The sequence below is a fragment of the Lampris incognitus genome, chromosome 9 (assembly GCF_029633865.1).
Source record: "Lampris incognitus isolate fLamInc1 chromosome 9, fLamInc1.hap2, whole genome shotgun sequence".
Lineage (NCBI taxonomy): Eukaryota > Metazoa > Chordata > Actinopteri > Lampriformes > Lampridae > Lampris > Lampris incognitus.
In genome coordinates, this window is record NC_079219.1 from 30,810,499 (window position 1) to 30,833,484 (window position 22,986).

Consider the following 22,986-nt stretch of genomic DNA (forward strand, 5'->3'; position numbering starts at 1 on the left):
AATATAATCATCTATCAGCCCAAAACCCATTGAAATATATAGGAGAGTAGTACACTCACTTTCCCCTTAGTGATCTACGCATCTAGGTCACAGTATGACTACCTCCTCAACGACCTCCCCTGGGTCCAGACCTTTGAATCCGTCCAATCCACCGAGTTGACTGATTTTTCTGATCTGGCATCATGACATGAAACAGTGGTTTCTCGGTCGAAAAAGCAATTATCCAATGACCGCTGTGGGGGGGGGGGGGGACTAACGATTAGCCAATAAGCACCGTGGGCGGGGCTAACGCTGAAACGCTGTTGTCAACATCTCAGAAACGTTCATTTAATGGCCTCGCTTTCGCATTTGGGCTCCTGAATAATATTCTTGATTTTTTTTTTTGAAGGGGGGGGGGATTTCCCTCCTTTTTCTCCCCAATTGTACCTGGCCAATTATCCCACTCTTGTGAGCCGTCTCAGTCGCTGCTCCACCCCCTCTGCTGATCTGGGGAGGGCCGCAGACTATCACGTCTCCTCCGATACATGTGGAGTCACCAGCCGCTTCTTTTCACCTGAGAGTGAGGAGTTTCACCAGGGGGACGTAGCGCGTGGGAGGATCACCCTACTCCCCACAGTTCCCCCTCTCCCCTGAACAGGCCAGGCTCCCTGACCGACCAGAGGAGGCGCTAGTGCAGCGACCAGGACACATACCCACATCCGGCTTCCCACCCGCAGACACGGCCAGTTGTGTCTGTAGGGATGCCCAACCAAACCAGAGGTAACACAATATTCTTGAATTTAATGTGACCCCCACCCCCCTTGATTAACAAGTTCATTTTACATAGACAGCATGTCTTCTCAATATCGCCCAACATCGTAGTTTGTTTTTACTTCGTTCCACTCTTAAAACCCTGGCAAAACCAGTACATGGCTATGCATCAGTGTTGATTTAAAAAGATGTTAGATTCAGACAGATACATTGGTTTCTAGTGATTGGTTAGGGAAAATCAAATCCCCCTTCCCCATAGAAATCAGAGTGGAGGCAATGTCAGACTGAAGATGGAAATGGAGTGTAACGACTTCACAATTCTGTCTGATCAGGCAATCAACCAACCACTACACCGCTGCTGTGCTGTATTTGCAGAAGGCAAGGTATCATATCACTGTTAAAAAAAAGTAAGAGTAATCCTAATAGGAAAAAGATGGCATCTTCATAAGCGCTAAGTGTTTTTCAGTGTAATTGTTAAGTACCATATATACCCCCTCCCACCACAAAAAAAGGTGGTTTGGATGCTCTGTGATCCATTTTATGGACACTATGAAGAAGAGGCAACGGTGAAGAAGCTCAACAAGCTCAACAAGGTCACTTCTCCAGATTTCTCGTGTTTGACTTTCAGTTCATATTTTGTTAACAGAGCTTTCCACACCAATGCGGGTCCATAATGGTTAAAGTCCCTTCCCAATTGGTCAAGGTTATTTTGAACAAATCTGATGGAGCGTGGGAAAAGACTGCACCATTTACCGTGCAATTAGGTCAGTCACCTTTTCTTTAAAAGAGAATTTACTGTGTTTTGTTCATGTCAGGGGATCCAGATGTCTTATCTGACCTACAAGGGACTGAAGTCAGAATGCACCTTTTAAGAAGTTAATAAGGAAGTGGGCCGACCTGGGGTTCCACATGTAGACCTGAATGGTGTGCAGGGAAGACTTCTTTGCTGAGCCGTAGAGTCAGACAGATGGTTTGAAGGTGCATAGGGCATTCGCGGAATTGACTTGGAAAAACACATGAAATAGATGTCTCTATAAGTGCAATTGCTGGTTGAGACTAGATGGCATTGGCAGAATTGTATCAAATACATAACATACAGTCTTGTTACATTTGTCTTAGATAAACTATCCATCAAGACTATATTGAGAGGTTCTGTGTATTTCCTGTAACTGAGATGTGACTAGTTTGTTATATACATATATTTTGTATGTCAAGGGCAAGTCTCTCTGAAAAATGGCATTACTATTAAACAGCTTAGAAAGAAGTGTAACGACCACGCATAAGTAGACTCGCTAGCCATTAGCTAACGGGTCGGACCATTTAGTCGACTGGTTAACATTGTTGCCCGCGGTGCGGGAGATCCCGGTTCGCGTCCTAGCTGTGGCGGTTCCCGGCTGCCCCCCGAATTCTCTACACTGGTGTCAGAGATGGGATGGTGACACCGTGAGGCCATCGGCAGCGTGTGCGCCGAGAGGTGTGAGGGAGCTGGGATGCTGAAGCGCGGGGACGCACTTCTCGAAGGAGGGGGGGTAGTGTAACGACCACGGATAAGCAGACATGCTAGCCCTTGGCTGACAGGTCGGACCCTTTAGTCAGCTGGTTAACACAGTCGTCCGTGGTGCGGGAGACACGAGTTCGCGTCCTGCCCCCCCCAAATTCGCTAAAGAAATGTTTTGAAATAATTTGATCAGTAAAACTAAAATGAAAAACCAGAAAGGTTTGAGTGTTCTCAGATTGATAACTTCAAATCGACATTAGATATCTTTAGTAGGGACACCTCACCCATTCTTGTCTATTTTACTCATCCTAAACCAACATCTAAACCAACCATCACCCTTCCAAGTGAAGTTTCTTCTTGTTAGCTGCTTGTCCACCTCACACAGTGGCTCTCTGTATCTCAGGAACACCGACTGAGCTGACAAGTCCAAAAAGCAAATGTGTTTGCTCAGACTCAGGCTGCAAAATCATTATAAGAGCAGGACTGTGCTAAATTATAACCATGCGCTTACAGTATGATCTGTTAAAGTAAACTGGGAAGAAAAAAAACCCTTATATCCTAAAACCTGACTATTTCCAGCTGGAACGGAGTTGGAGGCAAGTCCAACATATTTTCTGCTAAACTGGAACAGAAATACGCCTTCAGCGCATATGTCTGGTGTGCCCTTCCTACCTCTGATTTTTTTTTCCCCCCTGTGGAATTTCTTTAGCGAGGTGTGACTTCCAGATCTGTGATTAATAAAGCTATACATGGATGGACTTGTGTGGTTTGATATTGGTTTCCATGTACCAGTTTTGACAAGCTAGAACAACGATGACCCTTCATGGAGCAGGGGGTTGTTAGTGAACAATGTGAGGATGGCTTGAGCCTTTTCCAGCATGGTGTCGGTCCTTCAGCCTATTATGGCTATGGAGCGTAGGCCTGGAGCGTTGCGTGGTTTTTAACACACATCCAGGGAGCGGTTGTGTCTCACAGTTCGATCTGAGGCCAGTCTGCCTGGTGGCTGTTTGGCTGCGCTGTCCCATGTCTGCCTGTCTGTCTCTTTTCCCTCCCATACCATTATTTGGTTCAATTGAGAGAAGATGTGTCTGTGCTTTGAAGAAAGCATAATCCTCATGGTGGGAACATAATGCTCCCCAGTGACCACATTAAGAAATGAAATCTTCCTGACCTGTTGCCACCTTGTAACTCCAAAACCATCGATTCATTTTACTGTTTTGTTCATTTGTGCGAATACAGTCAGTATGCATTTATTCAATTTTGGAGGTTTTTTTTCTTCTCCATAGTGTTTCATGAACCCAAATTTCTCATGTGCTCTTTCAAAGCAGTGGGCAGGGCAGTCTATGCACTGAATCGTGCTGAATTGATAGCTTGTATTATAAGGTTCACACACAGTAGAAAAGAAGAAGAAGAAAAAAAACATCAGCCTCCATTTGCTGAAGTCGGCATTGCTCCAACCAAACTCGTTACTGTTTCATAATATTGCCACAAACCCATTTATACAAACGGGTGGATGCCTAAATGAATGAAAAGGAAGGGGGTGGGGGTTAGGTTAGACTTAAATAAAAGCAGTTCTCCTAACCTTACTTGTTATACCCACCTGTATTAAACAACCAATACAGTAAATCATCACCAAGACATGACTCCTAATGATGTGGGCAATTCACTTTTTAAGGTAGAACATAATAGGATGAGTCAGTTACTCTCTCTGCTGTGTTTCCATCAGGGAACAATCATTGCTCTTAATTCATAAAACAGCGGTGGTAGTTTAATGGTGGGAGAAGCGAGCGTGCTTGACTGTGACTGGGTCTCTGGAACAGCTCATACTACCCACTGGATAACAGTACATGACTGAGGACAGTCTAGAGGTGCAGCACATAGACGACAGCGTGTTTGGTCTCTAACCATTGTAACCATTAAGAAGTGGTGCACCATCATACATTACCACTCCTGTTGCCACCACTGATTCCCCTGAAAGCATGCAACTATATGTATATATATGTATATATATGTATATATATATATATATATACTATTAAGGCCTTAGCACACCGGGGACGTTACGAATATAGACCCTTTTAGAGTCGGTAAACGGTGATCACGTGATTTAGTATGCGCGCGCATTTTGGCAGCAAACAATTTGATTTTATTATTTGCGACCATATAATTGTATGCTATTACCGCTTATTTATGCTACAATATAACTTCTATTTGTTATGATAGCCACTTATGTATTCCTCTAGACACGTTTTATTGCTTGTAGCCACAATCTTCGCCTGTTTGCATTAAACGGTCTTTTCCCCGATGGGATGCGGTAGAAATTAATACCTTTAGTTTTGCTAGACCTGTTCTGGCAATTCACAACATAAGATGATGTTTTAAAAATGTAAATATCAATCAATCAAAAATTCACTTGCACTCTGCATTGATTAGAGATGGAGAAGTTGCCTCTTTTGCTGCCAAAACGCGCGCGCATACTTTGCGTGACGTAGGTCATAAAAGGGTCAATTTCGCCCGCGAACATTTCGTATCAAAACTATTCATAACATAGGTTCTGTTTATATATGTATGAAACCAGTTCAGTTGGACATTTTGTACATACAACAATGTTTTGTATGCAACGCTGGTTCAAAAATCAATAAAAAGGTAATATATTCATACCGGAAGCAATACCCGCCGAGTGCACTTCCTCCGTTGCGATACATCCACGGGTGCGCCGCGACCGGCACTGGGTCGACAAGGAAGGTTTCCCCTCGCTACCAGTTCTACTACATTCAAAAGTAAAGTACATGAGCCTCTGACTATCCTGATAACATACTTGTTCGGTGATGCTCCTTCACACGCTGTCCTTGAATTCACTGTCTTTATAACTGTTGTGTAATTTACGATACAGGGTGGTGAGAAATACAAACAGGCCCGCCATTGTCGTTAGGCGTTGTGACGTCGGTTCCGCAAAACGTGATTGGTTGACGCCTTTATTCGCGTTGCGAAAACTCAAAAAAAGACCTCGTTCTAAAAAATGAAATAAAAATAAAATCGCTTTATCGCCGCGTGATATTCGTGTGCTGTGTGAAAGTACTCATGACAAAAAAGTTCGAAATATTATATTGACGTACGAATTAATCGAAAGAGAAAAAAAACTTCCCCCGGTGTGTAAAGGCCTTTAGTTTTGTCATCAAAGAGCATCAGAAATAGACGTACCAAGCGGCATTAAGCTGTGGTAGAATCAAAATTGCAACCACAGTACAAATGGACTTCAGTTACCGTCAACCGCCATACAGACACAACGATAGAGGAAACATGTTTGTGACTTCCATGACGCATTCGGCTGCTCCCCGCCATGTCTGCTATTAGGACTACACAATATAAAGTGTATCTTTAAAAAACAAGATTTTACTATTTTCATGTTGAGGTGAGGGGGTTGTTGCATTGCCGAGTAAGGGTTAAAACAAACCCACAAAAATTGTGTGCCATTTGCCCTCTAGCGATTTGCATTTGCTGGATCCTGTGATGGGTCACTGTGAATGACTTCACTGGAAGCAGCAGACGAATAAGAGGCAGGAGGTTGTTACGGGTCTAGATAGATCGATGCCATCGGCTATCCACTAGTTTACCTTAGACACACATGACCCGCGCTCAGGAACATGTTACATCACTTTGAATATACTTGGCTGCACTGAGCAACTCGTGTGTGTGTCATTCTTTATAAGATAGCCTACTGAAACATGGTGCCAGAAGTCGGAGAACTTATTTCTTATTTTACTAGCTCGCATGTTTAAGTTTGTAGGCCTGAGTAGGTCACATGTCGGAGGATTCCGATTCAGAGCAAAGTACTTCTGCTGAAGACGTTGTCACAGAGGAGCTAACGCTAGCATTACCGGCGCCGATAGCATCACATACAATGGCAGCTAACGTGAATATTCCACCACCGTCCCCGATGAGCTTCACAGGCGATTGGAGTGTCAATTGGGACATTTTTCGGGCCGAATATGAAGACTACGTCCTCGTCACGGGCATACTTGGCAAGGACAAGAAAATACAAGCGGCTACTCTAAGAAGTGTGATGGGAAGTGAATGCAGGCATATTTACCGCCACAATATGAACCTCTCAGAAGATGATCGAGGGGATCCTGACGCCATACTGAGAGAGTTGGGGAAATACTTCAAGCCAGCAAAAAACACAATATACGAGAGGTACATTTTCGGGAGTTGCAAGCAGGAGGAAGGAGAATCGTTTGATACCTTTGTGACGAGACTGAGAGAGAGGGCAGCAACCTGTGAGTATGGACAGTTGAAAGATGAAATGATCCGTGATAAGATAGTCCTGGGAGTTGCAAGCGAGGCCGTTAGGCGCAGACTGTTGAGAGAGAAGGATTTGAACATGGTCACAGCTATTGACATGTGTCGCGCAGCAGAGCAAACTGACATCCGTATGAGAGCAATAGAGTTTGCAACAACACCGCAGCCGGAGGCAGTGCATGCCGTTGCTAGGCAACCCAGACAAAACCAATGGAAACAGAGCAATCCACCCAGAACAGCAGGAGATGCAGGCAATTGCAAATATTGTGGCAGCTCGCATTCAAGGGGCAGAGAGCATTGCCCGGCCTTTGGGAAACAATGTAGGTCATGTGGGACACTTAATCACTTTTCTAAAGTGTGCTTAAAGAGCAAAAAGGGGCATGCTGAGGGCAAGGTAAACTGTGTGGAATACACAGAAGAACCCCCAGAGCATAGTAATGATGCAGATGATCTGTACATGTTTGAGTCAATCGGCGCTGTGCACATCAAAGGAAAGAAGTGGTTTGTGACTCTGAAACTCCACGACAAGCCACAACAATGTCAGCTGGACTCTGGAGCCACCTGCAATGTAATGGGCTTTCAAGACAAGAAAAGGCTGGCCCCAAACACACCTCTCCGCCCGAGTGACACCAGACTGAAGCTGTATTCGGGGGAAACACTGAGCTCTATGGGCACCTTTGAGACTGACTGTACTGCGAGAGGCCAAACACACAAGCTCTCATTCGAAATAGTGAGGACCAGCCAACATCCTCTTCTGTCAGGCTCCACCTGTGAACGCTTAGGGCTCATGCATTTCACAATTCCAGAGGATGTGCTCAAAATGGAACACACACAACCAGGAGCCCTAACTAAAGAACAGCTTATCAACAGATACAGTGACGTGTTCAACTCCCCTGTGGAATCCGTGCCTGGGGAGGTCCATTTTGACCTTGATCCTAGTGTTGCTGCAGTACAGAGTGCCCCTCGCAATGTCCCAATCGCAATGAAAGCAGCAGTCAAAGCCCAACTGGACAAGTACGAGGCTGACGGCCACCTTGCGCCTGTCACAGATCCTACAGATTGGATCAGCAACATGGTGATTGTTAAAAAACCGGAGAAGCTGAGAATATGCATTGACCCTAAACCATTGAACAAAGCCCTAAAGCGCTCTCACTACATCATGCCTACCTTGGAGGACATTTTGTATAAATTGCCCAAGGCCAGAGTCTTCACGTTAGTGGACGCTCGGGATGCATTCCTGCAATGCAAACTGGACTATGAGAGTAGCCTCATGACCACGTTCTGGACCCCCTGGGGGAGGAAGCGGTGGCTCAAGCTACCATTTGGAGTATCAGTGGCGCCCGAGGTATATCAGCGCAAGCAGCACGAGCTCCTCGCCGGTCTGAAGGGCGTTGAGCCCATTGCAGACGATATCCTGGTCGTCAGCTGCGGGGACACAGACAAGGAGGCTGGGGACGACCACGACGTCAAGCTTGCGGCGTTGATGGAACGCTGCCGCGAGGTCAAGCTTCGCCTCGGCCTGAAGAAGTTGCAGTTCAAGGTGGCTGAGGTGCAGTTTCATGGCCACATTCTCTCATCTGCTGGACTGAAGCCCGATCCAGAGAAGGTGAGAGCCATTATTGACATGCCGAACCCAACAGATGCCAAGGGCGTGCAGCGTCTCATTGGCTTCGCTAACTATTTAGCCAAGTTCATGCCTCATCTATCTACTGTCTGCGAGCCGTTGCGACGCCTGTTGGACAAGGACACACCCTGGCACTGGCTGCCTAAGCACGAGGCGGCGGTTCATGAGCTTAAGGCGCTGGCGACAGCCATGCCCGTCCTGCGCTACTATGATGTAACTAAGCCAATCGCAATCCAGAGCGACGCCAGCCAGAGCGGTCTCGGTTGTTGTCTCATGCAGGAAGGTCAGCCCATCGCATTTGCCTCGAGGGCTCTTAACCCCACCGAAAAAAACTATGCACAAATTGAGAAGGAGTGTCTCAGTATCGTCTTCGCCTGCCAGAGGTTTCACCATTACCTATATGGCCACGACCCAATCACAGCAGAGACGGACCATAAGCCTCTGATCTCTATTTTCAGCAAGCCACTTCTCAATGCGCCCAAGAGACTCCAGAGCATGCTCATGACTCTGCAGAACTACGACCTGAGGGTAATCTACAAACCAGGCCCAGAGATGTTCATAAGCGACACGCTCAGCAGAGCTACGGCTGGATGCTCCGGCAGAGGGACTGCATATCAGCGACACGCTATCTGCTCTCTGCAACAAGAGCAGGAAGACATACAGCACGTGAACCAGGCAGAGTACCTGAATGTGACTAACCAGCGGCTGGAACAGATCAGACGACACACCGACAGAGATGAATGCTTACAGGCACTGAAGAACACTGTTCTCGTGGGCTGGCCAGATGTAAAGGAGGAAGCGCCCCTCATCGCTAGGGAGTACTGGCCCTTCAGGGATGAAATCAGTGTGCAGAACGGAGTTCTGTTCCGGGGGCAAAAAGTCATCATCCCAAAGTCACTCCGCCCAGAAATGTTGACGCGCATACATTCAAGTCACATAGGGGGTGATGCATGCTACCGACACGCTCAAGAGACATTGTACTGGCCCAACATGCAGTCAGAGATAAAGGACTTTGTAAGCAGCTGCTCGACCTGCAATGTGTACGCCCACAATCAGCAAAAGGAGACCATGCTCTCTCACGAAGTACCAACCAGGCCATGGCAGGTCTTGAGCATGGACCTATTCAGCTTCAGACAGAAAGACTATCTCCTAATAGTCGACCACTATTCCGATTTTTGGGAGATTGAGCTTCTACCCGACATGTCTGCAGAGACAGTCATCAAGCGATGTAAGGCACAGTTCGCCCGACATGGTCAGCCAGAGAAGGTTATTACAGACAACGGCCCTCAGTTCACAGCTCAGTTCACACGGTTCGCTTCTGAGTGGGAATTTGAGCACGTGACCTCCTCTCCCAGACACCCGAAAGCGAATGGCAAGGCCGAGTCGGCCGTGAAGATTGTAAAAAATCTTCTGCCTAAGGCCGCGCATGATGGTGAAGACCCCTGGAAAGCCGTGCTTCACTGGAGGAATACACCTACGGAAAACATGGGCAGCAGCCCAGCACAACGCCTCATGTCCCGCCGGTTGAAGACGTCCATCCCGGCGGCAAGCAAGCTCCTGGAACCAGCTGTTGTCGTGGGCGTCACTGAAAAGCTGCGCCACAGGAAGCAACTCGCCAAATCCTTCTATGACAGATCTGCCCGTGAATTGCCGGCACTTGAAATTGGGGAAGTCGTACGGATGAAGCCCCTGCCAGGTGATAACACTGGCCGCTGGAGAGTCGGAACTTGTCTCTGCAGGGTTGCGCCGAGGTCTTATCTTGTGGACATTGATGGCTCCCTGTACCGTCGTAACAGGATCGATCTCAGAGTGGCTGAGCCAGCTGCATGAGCCGCGCACGATCCTGTTGAACCCGCTGCGGCACACACATCGGACGGGGATCCAGCTACAGAAACTGTCATTGAGACCCCTCAGGCTGTGTTCGAGCCGAGCCCCATCAGGTCCATGCCCAAGGCGCCATCTACTCCTGTTGGCGCTCCGCGTTCGGATGGACACACTTACACAAGGGTTGGACGGCTGTCTAAACCTCCACTGAAACTCACTATGTAATCTGAATAATGTTGATGGTTGCTATGTGGGAGAGAGGGGGAAAAGAGGAGAAATGTTATCATACGCTACTGTGGTTATTACACTGGTATGGGATATGAAGAGATTTACTGCTGTTGCACTGTTATTGGTTGTTCGTATATGAAAGTAATCTTATTTTGCACTAACTTCATGTGTATGTGTTTATACTTGGAAAAGGAGGATGTTACGGGTCTAGATAGATCGATGCCATCGGCTATCCACTAGTTTACCTTAGACACACGTGACCCGCGCTCAGGAACATGTTACATCACTTTGAATATACTTGGCTGCACTGAGCAACTCGTGTGTGTGTCATTCTTTATAAGATAGCCTACTGAAACAGAGGTGGTTTTGATATGGGTGACCCCCCCCCCCCAACACACACACATACACACACACACACACACACACACACATATACACACACCAGTATTTGGGGCTTTGGCAGCAGTGAGGCGAGCCCGTCATGCTTGCTTTGGAGCCATAAAAACATACCTGAGACTGAGTGGGGCTCTGCTGGATCTTAGTGCAGCCCTAATTTGTCTTGAGTTGCATTCAGAGCAAACCTCCCAGTGTTTCTGCTGCTTAATGAAACTGGCGTCACACATGCCATACTGAATATTAGTGCTAAGTGTTTTTCATGAGAGAAAGGCCAAACTTAACTTCACCTAAGTGGACCCAAAGCTGAATATCTTGGCAGGACATTTGAACTGTATTTATTTCATCCTCAGTAAGTAGATTGATAATTGCCAAATCTAAAAATGGTTAAGATAATTTGCCAAAGAATGAAACCACAACAAATTCCTTGTATCTTAAAACCAAGTGGACCACGGAAATAGATGCTGATTCTGATTCTTGAGGAAACTGATGATTGATGTTGCATTTTGCGATCTGAAATAGACAAAATAGGTGCTATCCCTATTGAGATATTTCATAACTTGTGTCTTTTAGGGTTGATTATGGTGGAGGATGAGGAAATCAGAAATATTTTTTTCTCGCTCAAAAGCAATGGCGTACTTTACTGTAGAAATGTCACTGTCCAAATAATTTGTGAAATCTGTCCGAGCTGCTTGTTAAGCCTGCTGTGCCAAGGAGTCTTTATTGCATCTTCTCTTGTGATTTCCAAATGAGCCCTGGCTTTTGTAAATACAATATTTGAGGCTCAGAGGGATCATTAGCTAGCCGTCAGAAGTGGGAACTGTGGAGATGTTTTGTTTCAAGTAATATTTATTCTGTGGTTGAAACTGTAAACTATGTTGGTTTATTATGAGTGGGGAGACTATTTTCTAATGGTATGGGTACGTCTTATCCCCGCTTTTTTATGAAAAACATGTACTCTTGCACAGCTATCCATAACATCCCTTTGACTAGTTTTAAATATGGCTGTACTATGTGTCTCTGATTTAACATGAGTAACAAAAAGAAATCAACAAAGAACACAGGCCCTTAAAGATGCATGCAGACAACAAAAGCAGGCAAGCATGTCTGAAACACAGTTAACATTTGGGTGAGTTGGGTGTGAAAGTATCTGTTGTTTGGGAAAAAGGAAGCAATTGATATAAAATATAGATCAGACCTGTATTTGAGAACACAACATGCTATAGCTGTATGGTTAAAGTACTATATGGCTGCTGTAATAAACAGGAAACCCAGCGCTTCCACCATTCCCATGAAGCACATTGATCACATAGTCATTTGGTGGCACAGTGGCCCAGTGGTTAGCACCGTTCCTCACAGCAAGAAGGTCCTGGGTTTGAACCCCAGGCCATCCCAGCAGCTGCCCACTGCTCCTATACAATAGGATGGGTTAAATGCAGAGAACACATTTCATTGTGAGAATACAATGTCAAATAAAGTGTCTTTCATATCACAGCTTCTTAAAAACATGGACATAGATGCTGTTTTACACATATATGAGCCACATGGCAGTTTCTGTGAGATGAAGTCTTAAAAGAGGAGCCAGAGTCTGCCATTTCGAAGACGATCTAAATGGCTGGCTGTATCCCCTCTGTGACTTGCTGAATCATGTCCTGGTACTGTACACTACCGTGGCAGTTTTAATAAATGGCTAAAAGACCACAGGAAAACTTTTGCTCATAAACCGCTCCAAAATATTTCTCCACTTTTTACTCAGATGCCTGAAGCAAACTCTGTTCTTCTTATTTCTTATCTTGGTTAGCAGTTGATGTACATAAACAAATGCCCTGTGGATGAATGGCTGGAACCAGCCTGCAGCCAAAAGACTGATGAGAATTGAACTAGTCATTGTGTTAGTAGAGAAGGGGACACACACACACACACACACACACACACACACACACACACACACACACACACACACACACACACACACACACACACACACACACATACAATCCAAATTTCTCTCAAGTAAAGCACCAAAAATCTTTTCTCGGCCATACCGCACGTCCTTCCGTCTGTGTTGTTCCCAGTCCATCCTGTCATCTTGGAATTTGAGTAATGTGGGGTTCACTGGAAACAGTCAGAAAAAGAAATTATGAAATTATGATGCAGGGATGTAATGGGACATTTCACTGATTTTAATCTCCCTGCTGACTGGATGGCCAGGGAGCTGAGGTGATCACAGGATTCTTCTGCATAATGACTATGATGCTGTTTGTCATATTGATACTCAACCAGTGTTCAAGGTGGGCCGGTACTTATCGGTACACAGTACCGGCACTTGTACATTTTACTCTTTGGTGTACCATGACTTTTTCTTGAGTACCGGCACTTCTCACAACCTGCCGGTACTCTTTTCTGACCTCTACATATCAGATTCGCTGGGCGATTCATAATGGCCCTAAATAAACCATTACCCAGCGGGCACTGCGGACACTATGTATATTACGTGACACTCACCTGTTCCCCTCTCACCTGCCTGCTTTTCTCTGTCAGTGGCTAGTCTAAATAACGTTACATTACCCTTACAATAATAGTCTGAAGGACAACTGGACATAGAGCATAGTGATGCAGAGGTGCTTAGTTTGTGTGACACAATAAAAGTAGAGAGAAAAGAAAGTATCCATGGATTTCGCCGGGAATACAAGTAACTAAGGGCCTAATGACTTCATTGAACCACACACTAAAGCTAGTGTACATATGCACGTTCTTTTTTTACTCTGATAGTTGAAATGGCTGTCCCCTTGATTAAATAAATTTATGTTGTGAACATTAGCAATATCTCCTAGTATATTTTATTCACTGTAGAAATTTGGAATGTAATAATGACCTGCCGATACACACGGCAGCATGTGAACAAGAGGAGTACTGGCACTTTTTTTTCTACTTCAAGCACTGCCGCTGATGGAGTTTATATAGAGGTGCAATTTGTCAAAGGAAAACTGTCCAAATTGCAGAAAGACAAAATATATTATGAATGCACTCTGTCTTTATCTGCCTTTACAGTTTTTTTATTATCAGTGTTGAGGAAATAAAACTTGCCAGCTCTTCAAAGACATTTACTTCCCCTTCCTTCAACATTGTTTTAAAAGAGTACAATGACCAGAAATTCAGTTGTAAAAACAACTAGAAAATTTCTGGAGAAATTCTGAGTGTGCCTGCTGTTTGATTCCCTCATAGGTCGGAAAGTACAAGTTGTACCGGCAAAATATTTTCATAACGAGCATCACAAGGCTCCAGTGAAGCTGCTGACGTATCATATGTATGCATACCTACTATAGGAGCTGTCGCGATTTACAAACTGCCATCATCTCTGTTTTTGACAAGAACTTCAGAGCTCAGTTTAACATGGCAGTCTATGGGAGTTTTGGTCAGCACTCTGCTTAGAGGTGATTAATTAAAAAACTAAGCCAGTCACAAGGAGAATCACACTGGGTGGGAGAGGACTAATTTCTCTACGTTTTGATATATAAATTGGCCCTGACGGTTGGAAATTGTGGGAATGAAAAGAAGTTTTTGGGAAAATGTTCAGGGGTGGCTGCTGGGTCATGTGCCTTTGACGAATAATGATCTGTGCCTGCTTTGTACAGCTGGCACATAATTAAGAGTATAGTAGATTGTATACTGTACGGAAATGTAATGTTACACGTTGAGGTTGTAATGTTGATCAGGGTATGTCTCTGTATCTGATCATTAAAGCCAAAGTCTTGCAGATTTCCTGGCCAGCTGACTACATTTGATGTTTCTTTCTGGTTGGTCCACCAGATCAACCACTGCTGACTGAAGTAAACCTGTCCATTCATGTCATGGTTCATATGACCAGTTTGACCTTTTTTTAGGTTGTTTTTTTTTAGCAGAAAGCGTCTTACTGACACTGTTTTTTTTAAATACAAACCCTTTCAGAACCAAAGACTTTCATGAACTGAGAGTGATATGAATCATTGTGATGGCCCTGCTTGCCACTCAATGACTGCTGGGATAGGCTCCAGCATCCCATGACCCTGAGAGCAGGATAAGCGGTTTGGATAATGAATGGATGGATGGATGGATGGATGGATGAATCATTGTTTTACCATAGTCGGTGATGGATGGTAACGAAACGGACATTGATTTATCTGAAAATGTTCGAGATTTGCAGTTACAAAAAAACCGAACAAAAACAAACATCTCAGAAAGTTGATACAATGCATACAATGAATTATACCATGATCAAGAATGGGTCAATTACTGAAACTGACAGTAACTATTCTGGAGCGTTTGTCATTCCATCTTCTCATAGTACAACTTCTCAACAAGTGTAGTTGAAAACAGTCTACTCTTCCAAAATAGCACTCAGGGTTACAGTAGGAGAGATGCAAAGTTGATGGAAGTAGACGGTGGAACAGTATTAGATTTCGAGATGGTCCAACTCGGCACAATTGAACTGAAAATGAGAACATCTCAGGCACTCAACTGACAATTGAACCTGAAGTACAATTTTTCATCTGGGAATCATTGGAGCCAAAACTATTCATTATTTGGGTGTATTTCTTCCTTTATGTCCCCAGAAGTGAGCAATCGCTGAGCAGAGATGAGCGATCGCCAGCCTGTGTGATGAATAGGCTCTGAGCACACATCCTAGTGTGGGCCGTGATTGATGAGGTGTAGCTGTAAAAAAAAAAAAAATTAAAAGAAATGGAAACCTCATCGCCCAACCAACATCAGAAACACCTTCTGATTACCACTTCATCTTCTTCCATCCATCCCTGCTCTGTGACACCAAGTGTAGTTTGGCAGACCCCTCGCATCTCTCTGCAGGCCGTCTCCCGGCGCGTCGTCAGGAAAAGGATAAATCCAAGTCAGCCATTGACAAACGCTCACAGATTTTCACACAATGCTTGCACTGGGCCTGCTTAGCATCCTCAAATCTTTTTTTGGAGAAATCTAATACGAGAATCCATGGCCAATAACGCAGGCACGGTCTGCTGCGTCTCTCACAGTTTGTCCAGTCTGCCGCACAGTGTTTTATTAAAGCATTGTGGTAGGTGGCCCAGTCGGAGCTTATAATATGTAAAACTTGGCTAAGATCAAGAGTAGTTTCCCTTGTTTGGAGAGGTTGCACTCTCTCAAGGACATTTTCCTATAAATTGGAAAGTCAGGAATTTAAGTTTAAAAGTCGGTTATTGTAGAATAAACCAGTTTTTGACTGGATCCTCTGCCTTCCGGAATCAACCCGAGCCAGGGCCAGAGCCATTGCGGTTTTGGAGGCTTTAGGGAAACAGAAGACACTTTATTTCATTTATTTCATCGGCTGTCTCAACACAATCGTCTGACCAGATCAATGTGGTGTTCACATTCATAACCAATCAGCATTCAAATAAGGAGAGGGGAACTAGAGTTTGCATGAATGACAAATTTGTTGAGATAGGCATATTTGTTATCAATTAGAGAATACCCTGCAGATCTCTCTACTACGGTTGCTTTGGTTTTGTTCTTCAGTATTTCTTTACTTTTTGACTGGTTTGACTTTGCTCCCAGAGGAGACCATTTCTCCTCACGGTTGGTTGGCGGTCATGCTGAGGTCACGCTCAGTTTTGCGATGGCAGAAATGCATCGTTATTCTATGACCAGTACCAAATAAAAAGTATGCCTACACATATTCACAGAAAATACCCTGTAATCATTACTAATATTGTTACAATACTGGTGGGTGTGTCAGTCTACTTTATTTACATTGAAGGCCAAGTAAGTAATTCATGCTGAGAATGATTCATTTATTTCCTCCCACTAATCGCTTTCATTTTATCCCTCTGTATATTGTCTGTTTGTGTCTTGCAGCTAGTTATGGAGCGTACCCTGTCTGTAAAGGCTGCTCGGTTTGCTCCCGGGACAACGGCTGCGTAAACTGCCAGCCCAAGCTCTTTCTGTTCCTGCGGAGAGAGAGGATGAGACAGTACGGCGAGTGTCTCCACGACTGTCCATCAGGATACTATGGCATGCGCAGCCCCGAAATCAACATGTGCTCAAGTAAGTCCTCCTCCCATTCAGCCACTCCACTCTGTGTCCCGCTCCCTTGGCCACCGCCTTCACCTCGCTCCTTTCCCTGACACATGGCCCCCAAATGCCCCCGACCCTCATCCAACCCACCCAACCACCCCCCAAACCTCACTCCTTCAACTTCCCCTCTCCCACATCACATGATTTATCGTCTCATCACATGCTTCTTAGCCAAGGGAGACACACATACCTCACATTTTTCACGGCTGATCCATCCACACAGGTGGATGTAAACTGGGAGGCCTTTTTCCCTCAGCTCTCCTCCTCAGAATCTTATAAGACCGAATTCGGGGCTCGGACCTGGGGCTGGCATTCATCAGCTCATTTTAAAGTCAGACGTTGACGGGTGGCCAACACTTCTTGACGACATTATTCAATGTAATCTGAAAAATTGAGCCCTTTATAGATCATCATTAGGACATGAAACTAGTCTTTCCTCTTCTTTTTTCCCCAACCATCTGCATGGACTAGGGGATTCAGGTTTTCACCAGACAATGCTATTTCTTGGCAGTCAAGTCAGTCTTTTGAATTCCAGCACTGAACTTTGAACTGGCTTTGTCCAGATCCTCCACATGAGGGTTATAGAAGTTACTGCCTTTATTAAAGTTTGATACAAGCAAGTTGTGATATTACCGTTCTTTGGCATGGTGGGTATGGATAAACAACACAACTGAACACATGGCAGTAACTATAATAAAATATATTATAATGTAAACTAATGCTGAATACAGCCTATCCCCAAATAATCTAACTGTGGAGACACATACTAGATTTTAGCAATCAATCATTTGACTTTAATACATTTTACATAAATGTTAGATTTATGTGCTGTGTGGTAAATGTGTTTCTACTATATACAGCGTCAAAAAAAAAAAGTTTCATAACATGAAACCGAACACTGTCAGCCACACACACTGAATTCTGATTTCTAAAACAAGACAAATAAAGAAAAAAAAAGCAAAATCATGTCTTCACAGCTGTAATTGAAGAATAAGTACTAAATCCAATTAATGACACGTCTCCCTTATCTAATAATTTACTTTGTAACATGCAGTTGAAAGAGAGAGAGAGAGAGAGAGAGAGAGAGAGAGAGAGAGAGAGAGAGAGAGAGAGAGAGAGAGAGAGAGAGAGAGACATGGCCTTTATAGGTTTACATGGAGCTTGAGGTGTTGGCTGAGTGTTTCATGTGAAAACAGAGAGGAACTTGAACCCATTTGCCTCTGCGAGCCAAACTCCTGACAGACATGCTGAAATGAAGCCTCGGAGGAGGGTGTTGGGACCTTTAGGCCCAATAACACAAGCACACAGCAACCGCAGGGAACAAAACAAAACACCTTTTCACTGCTTCCCTAATTGCTGCTGACCTCCATGCATAATACAACACATCCGCTGGCTCCCAGTCAAATATTAGAAATGGGTAGTGTGTTAAGAGACCTCAAGAATGCTTTTATAGTTAACTCCAGGTATCAGTTGGACGCCCCCAGCCAAACACTTCCTCTCCGTGTGTGCATATATGCATATATGCACAACACAAGCAACGTTGTAAGGGCCTGCAGTTGTTTCACCCTATCTTCAGAAGTCAGAGAAAATTGGAGGAGAAAGACATCTTGTTCTCTGGTGAAAAGACTTTTTTTTTTTCACAATTACCCCGCCATCCTACTTTCTCCACCCCCATGCCACATGAATTTTTGAGTGTAACTGATACTGATGTGTGGTAAGTTAATCTGTATCCTACTCTGAAACAAACTAACTCCCCCTGATCACAATTTGAAATGTCACAGAGCATCAGATATCAGACGTGAAGCCTACTTTGATGTGACCACCGTTTCTCTAATCCACTGTTCTATTTGACCCTCATTCCCAGTAGCATCCTGTATGAGGATTCCTTTTTCTTTCCCATCATCCTCACTAAACTGTTTACAGCTGTCCTGCATGATGGGATGGGTGTAAACAAGGCAACCCAATGCTCTATTGGGTCGGTTATTGTTGGGCCAGTGAAAATTATTGGAGCATTCCAGCTGGTGTGCGTAGACTCCGAGGAGCAACAGTCGAATGCCTTGGCTGAAAAAAAAAAATAAGCGGGAAGGCTCTCCACGGCCGCAGGCTGGGCTGCTGTGTGTGTGCTCCTGGTTTCCAGAGTGGCCTGGAACGTGGCAACACATTTCAGTTATCGTGGGCTTTAAAACAGCCTCTGAAATCACTTAAGGAGCAGCTGTGTATTATTAAGGCAAAGTTTGTCTGTGTGATCTTATCTCATTCAAGAATGTTTTGTGGACTGCCTGGGTAAAGGAAAACAAGAGCTAGACCAGAGAGAGGCTTACACACACTGAGCCTCTTCTTTGGTTGGAATCTCAGGACAAATTCTGGTGTCTGCCAAGGATCAGTGGCAATGTGACAGGGAGTTAAGGCTACGAAGGTACGACTGCGTTCCATGTGCACACCATCCACAATACCCAGTTTAATCAGTTTGAGAATAGCTGTATTGAAAGCCTAAATTATCTCAAGACAAGGTTGAAAATGTAAAATTGTTATTTGAACTATGCCTTTTAGCGTTCATTTCTGAGGCACGCCTTTCTGAAGTCACCCTGTCACCAGCACTTTGTGCATCATAACTCAACAAACACTTTGGAGATGTAGTTGGTTTCCCCACTACCGCCTTTTTGTTTTATTCTTATTTGCACGTGCTCATCACATGTGTATGGTTGTTGTGGTGAACAAATTTAAATGGTACTTGCAAAAATGATACTTTGATACAGTTGTTACGAATCAATTGGTCATATCTTTTTTTTATTTTCTATTTTCCCCCCCTTTTTCTCCCCAATTATATCCGGCCAATTACCCCACTCTTCTAAGCCATTCCGGTCACTGCTCCACCCCCTCTGCCAATCTGGGGAGGGCTGAAGTCACTGCTCCACCCCCTCTGCCGATCTGGGGAGGGCTGCAGACTACCACATGCCTCCTCCGATACATGTGGAGTCACCAGCCACTTCTTTTCACCTGATAGTGATGAGTTTCTCCACAGGGGCGTAGCACGTGGGATCACGCTATTCCCCCCCAGTTCCCCCTCCCCCCGAACGGGCGCCCCGACCGGCCAGAGGAGACGCTGGTGCAGCCACCAGGGCACATACCCACATCTGGCTTCCCACCCGTAGACATGGCCAATTGTGTCTGTAGGAATGCTCGACCAAGCCGGAGGCAACATGGCACTTGGTCATATCTTAATACATATGTAAGGATTGTGTATCAGGAAACCAGCAACTGTCCGGTGTGACCACCAGTTATAACACACACAGTCTGTTTGCTGCAGGCTATTTATAGCCTTTTATGATAGTCTTCCACTCAACGCTAATGGCTATGCACAGGCTGCTGGATGTTGGCGGCAACTGTTACACACTGTCACACATAAGATGCCATAAACCTGCTCATTCATCAACATATGTGGAGAAACAAGGACACTTTTAGCATCATGAAATTTTCTGCAGTTGCTTGTGCCATGGGTTGATGAGGTGATGGCATTAAAATGCATCTCACCGTATTATGGCATATGATGTATTCAGATTCCCACTGATCAATTGTTTCTTGATGTCCAGCCATCCGTTATCCAAACCACTTATCCTACACAGGGTCGCGGGGATGCTGGGGCCTATCCCAGCAGTCATTGGGGGGCAGGCGGGGAGACACCCCATTTCTTGATGTGTTACACAATAATTATATGAGCAAACTGCTCAGTTACAATATGTCATGCGTGCTGTCTGCCCTCTACCCAAAACAACTCAAACTTGGGTTCATCTTTAAAGGGGGCATTCCTCTAGTCTGCCAGTGGCCATTAAAGGTGAGTGTTTGCCCTCTCTTGTCAGTCACGTTTCAGACTGCAGTCAGGTCTAGACCTTTGTGAGCATGCAGATGAGCGTCCTGTTCAGCGGCGCCATGCTAGAAGATGAAGCATTTTGAAGTGCCATGAATTTCTGGCACATCATTTGAGCTCCCATGTAAGCATGCATGCTTTTTCACACCAGCCGAACCAACACCACGAAACACCCTGGAAGTCAAGCGGTTATGGCATCAAGGCAAATGTCTGGCATGTGTACTTGCCAATTCCCAGCGAGAGACAGTCAATACATTGCATTGACAGTCATACCGTCACCACAACACATATAATTCATGATCAGTTTGAAATTATATGATTTTTCTGTTTATACAAATGGGGGGATAGCAAATGAAAAAATTACATTATTTTTGTTTCGTTTTGTGGGCTGAAAAAAGTGGGGGTATAATTTGCTGTACTCTTTGGCTCTTGGATCGGCAATGTTATGTTAATGAGCCAAAGCAACAAATACATAGATCACAGGGGTAAACTTTTTTTTTTTTAAGAAAAATAAGTAATGATAGTGAAAATAGGCTAATTTCTTCAGTGGAGTGTGCTTGGAAAATGTGATGCCGGTGTGACTGCTTTACAGAACGAAGTCATACTGGCCTTTTCACTGCAGCATGAGGTGGCTGTTAGACAGTTTCTGCCTGTTTGTATTGTTTTCCCTGTAAGCGTGCAGAGCAACAATGTCATCGTCTGTCCGGCTGGTTCTGATTAGGTGAAGAAGCTGAATGTAGTATTCCTTGAGTGGCGTGGTTATACATTGTTTGCAGTTAGGAGGCTAGTTGAAACAAGGCAACCTACAGCTGAGAAATTAAACATTCAGTTCTCTGGCAACAGCTCTGTTGGACATTTCTGCCAGTCAACGTTTAAATGTGTACTCTCCCTCAAGACCTGAGACATGTGAGACATAAGACTGCACAATGTAGAGTGGCTTTTTATTTCTGCCTGCACAGTGCTACACTGTTAAACTATCATGACTGTTTCAACAGCGTCTTGATATGCTTGCTTTGCCTGGCAGGTTGCTGGATTAGTTTAACAAAGGAGAAATGCCCGATATAAGTGGTGTAAACAAATTTTTGAAGCTAATTTTTGAAAAAAAAAGTTAGCATTGTGTGTACACACAAAAACTAGTTTTAGCTTATGAGACATGGAATCAAAACTTAACATGTTGTAGCTACACCGATCAGCTAAAACATTAAAACCACTGACCGGTAAGTGATAACATTGATTATCTCGTTACAATGGCACCTGTCAAGGGGTGGGATATTTTGGGCAGCAACTGAACAGTCAGTTCTTGAAGTTGATGTGTTGGAAGCAGGAAAAATGGGTAAGCGTAAGGATCTGAGTGACTTTGACAAGGGCCAAATTGTGACGGCTAGACGACTGGGTCAGATCATCTCCAAAACAGCAGGTCTTGTGGGGTGTTCCCAGTATGCAGTGGTCAGTACCAAAAGTGGTCCAAGGAAGGACAACTGATGAACCGGTGACAAGAGTCATGGGCGCCCAAGGCTCACTGATACACGTGGGGATCAAAGGCTAGCCCATCTGGTCCGAACCCATAGAAGAGCTACTGTAGCTTAAATTGCTGAAAAAGTTAATGCTGGCTATGATAGACAGATGTCAGAACACACAGTGTATCACAGCTTGCTGCGTATGGGGCTGCGTAGCTGCAGAGCGTTTAGAGCGTGATGACCCCTCATGGCAACGGTATTCCCCGATGGCAGGGGCCTCATTCAGCAGGATAATGCGCCCTGCCACACTGCAGAAATTGTTCAGAAATAGTTTAAGGAACATGACAAAGATTTCAAGGTGTCACCTTGGCCTCCAAATTACCCAGATCTCAATCCGATTGAGCATCTGTCAGATGTGCTGGAAAAACAAGTCCAATCCATGGAGGCCCTACCTCACAACTTACAGGACTTAAAGGATCTGCTGCTAACAGATCCTCTGGTATCTGGTGCCAAATACCAGAGGACACCTTCAGAGGTCTTGTGGAGTCCATGCCTCGACGGGTCAGAGCTGTTTTGGCGGCACAAGGGGGACCTACATTATATTAGGCAGGTGGTTTTAATTTTTTGGCTGATCGGTGTGTGTTTTTGTTCTCTGTAAACTTGTACCTCTTCAGTGGTATTCAGTGGTAGTTTTCTTAAACAGAGGGTTCTTTCAGAGGCTAATGGATGCTTGACACAGTATGAGCCAAACCCCATACACAGCCCCAGCAGTATGCATGAGGTCTATTATCAGGTCCCTCAATCAATCCCTGTGGGTGTCAACCCACTGCTCCATTGCAAAGATCTCTACAAGTGATTATATGTTACTTTATGTACCGCCAAATCGGTTTGAACGTAGCGCTCTCGCCCCAGTCACATTCCATAAAACTTTAGTTTCAACACATACATTCCCAGTTAAGGCACATTC

At 44.8% G+C, this 22,986-nt stretch overlaps 1 protein-coding gene across 1 annotated transcript in view; it reads left to right on the top strand.

Annotated features, from left to right (window-relative positions):
- Positions 1 to 22,986, top strand: part of rspo2 (R-spondin 2) — a 69,320-nt gene that overhangs the window by 14,745 nt on the left and 31,589 nt on the right. The window contains 1 exon segment of the mRNA XM_056286871.1: positions 16,479 to 16,667. Coding sequence (XP_056142846.1) covers positions 16,479 to 16,667 — 189 coding nt within the window.